The 3981-nt window shown below is 65.1% G+C and overlaps 2 protein-coding genes across 9 annotated transcripts in view; one reads left to right on the top strand and one right to left on the bottom strand.

Moving 5' to 3' along the window:
* The first annotated feature begins 6 nt into the window (after nt 1–6).
* LOC121101685 (diacylglycerol O-acyltransferase 1-like) lies at nt 7–1224 on the top strand. Its single transcript, XM_040625752.1, has 6 exons — nt 7–50; nt 137–249; nt 329–394; nt 477–564; nt 650–712; nt 815–1224. The coding sequence occupies exons 1-6, from the start codon at nt 9–11 to the stop codon at nt 968–970; spliced, it is 528 nt and encodes a 175-aa protein (XP_040481686.1). The 5' UTR covers nt 7–8; the 3' UTR covers nt 971–1224.
* Nucleotides 1225–2771: 1547 nt separating this feature from the next.
* HSF1 (heat shock transcription factor 1) overlaps nt 2772–3981 on the bottom strand; it is a 19366-nt gene continuing 18156 nt past the window's right edge. For 4 of the 8 annotated variants that reach the window (XM_040625740.1, XM_040625745.1, XM_040625741.1 and 1 more), the window contains 4 exons: nt 3609–3714; nt 3472–3537; nt 3309–3381; nt 2772–3227 (listed from right to left, as the gene is read on the bottom strand). In XM_040625740.1, coding sequence (XP_040481674.1) covers nt 3022–3227; nt 3309–3381; nt 3472–3537; nt 3609–3714 — 451 coding nt within the window. In that variant the 3' untranslated portion in view covers nt 2772–3021. The remainder of the gene's footprint in view (nt 3228–3308; nt 3382–3471; nt 3538–3608; nt 3715–3981) is intronic. The other 4 variants (XM_040625742.1, XM_040625746.1, XM_040625743.1 and 1 more) reach the window with 1 other exon arrangement.

The following is a 3981-nucleotide window of genomic DNA, read 5'->3' as shown; positions in this document are numbered from 1 at the left end:
TGCAGGATATGGATTACTCACGCATCATCGAGCGCCTCCTAAAGTTGGCGGTGAGCAGCACGGGTGGGTGGGGTGGGGCGTGAGCCGGGGGCGGTGGGTGGGGTAGCCTGCAACCTGTGCCTGCCTCCCCCCACAGGTCCCCAATCACCTCATCTGGCTCATCTTCTTCTACTGGTTCTTCCACTCCTGCATGAACGCTGTGGCGGAGCTCATGCAGTTTGGAGACCGGGAGTTCTACCGGGACTGGTGGTGGGTGGCCTTGGGTGTGGAGCTGGGGGCTGGGCTGCGTCGCGGGGCAAGCCGGTCACTCGCTGCTCTCGACCCCTAGGAACTCTGAGTCTGTCACCTACTTCTGGCAGAACTGGAATATCCCTGTGCACAAGTGGTGCCTCAGGTGGGTGTGGGCGTGGGCACGGTGGGCGGGCCGCTGTGTGCGTGGACCCAGGCACCGGTCCCACGGCCCCCTCCCTCCACAGACACTTCTACAAGCCCATGCTTCGACGGGGCAGCAGCAAGTGGGTGGCCAGGACGGGGGTGTTCTTCGCCTCGGCTTTCTTCCACGAGGTGAGTGCTCTGCAGGCGCGACCCGGCTCGTTCCGCGGCAGGTGCGGCCGCAGGGACGGCTGACGCCCCGCCACCCCCGTTGCAGTACCTGGTGAGCGTCCCGCTGCACATGTTCCGGCTCTGGGCCTTCACGGGCATGATGGCTCAGGTGAGCGTGCCCTCCTGCCCCCAGCCTCTCCCCCGGGCCCCGGGTGCAGCCAGCCCTCGGGTCACTCGCTGTGGCTGGCTGACTGTGGCCCCGTGTCTCCAGATCCCCCTGGCCTGGATAGTGAGCCGCTTCTTCCAGGGTAACTACGGCAACGCGGCGGTGTGGCTGACGCTCATCATTGGGCAGCCGGTGGCCGTGCTCATGTACGTCCACGACTACTACGTGCTCAACTACGAGGCCCCTGTGGCGGGGGCCTGAGCTGCTCCAGCGCTGGGCCTCACCGCCACCATCTTCACCTCACTGCCCACGGCCAGAGCCTGCCCCCACCTGTGTGCTGTGGAGGGGGCGTGGCTGTCCATCGCCTCCTCCCAGCCCCCCGGAAGGCTTCTCTGCCCCTATGGGGCTCCTTCCTGCCCTGCTCAGGGATGGCAGACCAGGCACGGGCCAGTATCCCGGGAACCTGTGCCGATCCTGCCCTGGGGTCTGAGGGGATCAATAAAGTGCTGTCCAGAGTGGCTGCCCTCGGCCTGCTGGGGTCGTGGGGTGCCGGTGCTGCTCCCGGGAAGGGGTCTGAGTCCCGACGGCCTTAGGGTGCTTGTACCTTCTGGGGTGCTGTGTCCTGGCCAAGGGGGGGGGGGAGGACGGCCACGGTGCCGAGGAGGCCGCCGCCTCCCCCCAGCACTCCTCTCTGCATCACAGGTGGCAACCACCCTGCCCAGCAGGGCCCAGCTGAGGTCGCGTCCTGTCCTGCCACTGCCCTTGTTCATCTTGTGTGCGCATGCGTGTTGGGGGGGGGAGCAGCTCAGAGCTTTGCGGTCCCTGTGCTGGGGTCTTGGAAGAGGGTGCCCAAGGGGACCCTGCCAGCAGGGGACCTTGGCTGGGGGCAGTGGCTGGAGTCTGGTGTGTGTATGAGGGTCAAGAATCAGAACCAGCGGCCAGGCTGGCAGAGCTGTGTGTCTGGTGCTGTTCTTAGGCTGTGGCGCTCATAGTGGCTGAGTCCACAGACCCTTGGGAGGTGGGGGGGCTCTGTGTCTCTTGGGTGAGGCAGGTTCCTGGCCCAGTCCTTGACCCAGGTCTCCCTCGTGAACACATATATCCATGCAGAGACTTGAACACCAGCTCCCTGCCCCTCCCTCGGACCCGGGAGGAACCCTCAGCTCCCCTGGGTTTGAGCCCTGCCCGCCCTGCGCAGCTCCTAGCCCTTCCCCACTCCGTTCTCCTTGCACTGGGCTGGGCAGTTCACACGTGCAGCCTGAGCGTGGCCCTCAGGAAGCCCTGCTCCCAGAGCCTACTACCTGCCAAGCCTGCCAATGGTGGGAGGACAGCCCTGAACCGGTTCCCACCTGACTTGGTGGGTAGGCTCTATTAGAGACCCCGAGGCCACGTCAGGCTGGATGTGCCCCAGTCACAGACGTGGTGTGACAAGGCAGGTGTCTGAGGAGGTGCTTGGCGGTGGCCTTAAGAGCCGTGCGGTCCCTGCCCCCACCAGAATCTGCTCAACCCCGCGTCCTCACCTCCTCTGGCCATGGTGGAGTTGGGGGGAGAAGAGGGGCTCCCTGGGGGATGATACCCTCTGGATCCCAGGGTGGAGGCAGTGTCTGTCTCTCTGGCCCCTGCCGGGGATGGTGAGTGGTGTATGGATGCTTGGGGGCACAGAGCATCAGGCCGCTCTGGTCTGTCACCTCCCCACCCTTCCCCGGCTCCCAAACCAGCCCAGTGCCTTGAGAATGCGTGACAAGCAGGGATGCTCGAACAGCAAGAGCCGTACAGCACGCCCCTTCGTGCTCCACCTGGCCCCCTTGTGGGGAGCTCTTGGGAAGGGCATTCCTGTGGGTCCGTCCCACTGCCCCCTTCCAGGTCCTCAAATAAAGACTTCTGAGCACACACAGGTCCTGTGGAGTCAGGTGCGCACGGCTATGCTCTGGACATCTGCCTTCCCTCTAGGAGGCCATCATGGCCCAGACCTCCAGCCCCCTTCCGAGACCCGTGTGTCCCAGGCCCCTCCTCACCTCACCCCCTGGGGGGTGGCAGGAGGAAACAGACGCGGGAGGCCACAGTGTAGAGTCTGTTGTTTATAGGTCTCTGCCAGTCTCGTCCGTCCGTCTGTCTGGGTATGTGTATATCTCTACTGAGGGGTGAGGGGGACTCATGTAAAAATCCAAAATACAATCCTGACTGAACTCCTGCAGTGCTGGTCAGTCCCAGTGTGGCTGTAAAGCCTCAAGCAAGCTGTGGCACACAGGGCTGGGGCCCTCGCTGCTGACCGGGGTCCACGCCTAGCCCCTTAGCCAGCCTTCCTCCTGGGGCCTCTAGGAGACAGTGGGGTCCTTGGCTTTGGAGGGCTCAGAGCCCGTCAGCAGGGAGATGGTGGGGTCATCTGTGTAGTCGTCCCCCTCCGAGAAGTAGGAACCCTCCCCCAGCTCGAACAGCACGGGCAGGTCGCTGCTTCCCATATCCACGGAGCCCGGGTCCACCAAGAACAGGGGTTGCGCCGTGTAGTGCACCAGCTGCTTCCCTGGGGGTGGGGGCTGGGTCAGGGCACTGGCGGGTGGGGAAGCTGGGGAAGGGCAGGGCAGAGGCTCAGGGCTTGGCTCACCTGAGTCGGGGCTGCTATTCTCTGCCTCAAGGGGCCTGGGCGGCTCCTGGGGAGAGAGGAGCTCCTGGATCTGCTGGGGCAGGAGGGGGCAGAGTGAGGGTTCCCGCTCACGCCCCTCCCACCCCCACCCCATCCCCCCACTGTCCCCGCCCTGCCTACGCACGCTGGCCAGGCTGCTGTCAAGGTCGGGCAGGCTCATGTCGGGCACGGTCACCGAGGGGCTGAACAGCTGTGGGAAAGGGAGGGCAGTCAGGCTGTGCCCACGGGCTGTGAGCGGGGTGGGGGCGGGGAGGCACTCACATCCAGCAGGGCGCTCGTGTCCACACTGAAGCCGTGGCTCGTCAGCATGGTCTGCAGGTTGTCCAGGTTGGAGTCCATGGCATCCAAGTGGTCACTGAGCTCAGTCCTAGCCAGAGTGGAAGGGGCAGGTCAAGTGGAGCTCTCGGCACCCCCAACCAGATGCCTTCCTGCCGGTGCTCACACACACCAGCCAGAGAGGGGCTGCCCTTGGCTACATCCCACCCCGCTGGGGCCCCATCACGCACCCAGTATGGGCCCAGGGGACGTGTGTGGGAGGATAGCTCAGGCCATGCCGGCCAGTCCTGTCACTGTGAGGCCTAGTAAGGCCTTCGGCAGCACTTTGGGCAGGGCCAAGATGGCGGGGGGGGGGGGG

This window comes from Ursus maritimus, unplaced genomic scaffold, assembly GCF_017311325.1.
Source record: "Ursus maritimus isolate PB19 unplaced genomic scaffold, ASM1731132v1 scaffold_9, whole genome shotgun sequence".
NCBI classification, from domain to species: domain Eukaryota; kingdom Metazoa; phylum Chordata; class Mammalia; order Carnivora; family Ursidae; genus Ursus; species Ursus maritimus.
Note: the sequence above shows the minus strand (reverse complement) of the source record. Positions and strands in the feature narration are given on the sequence as shown.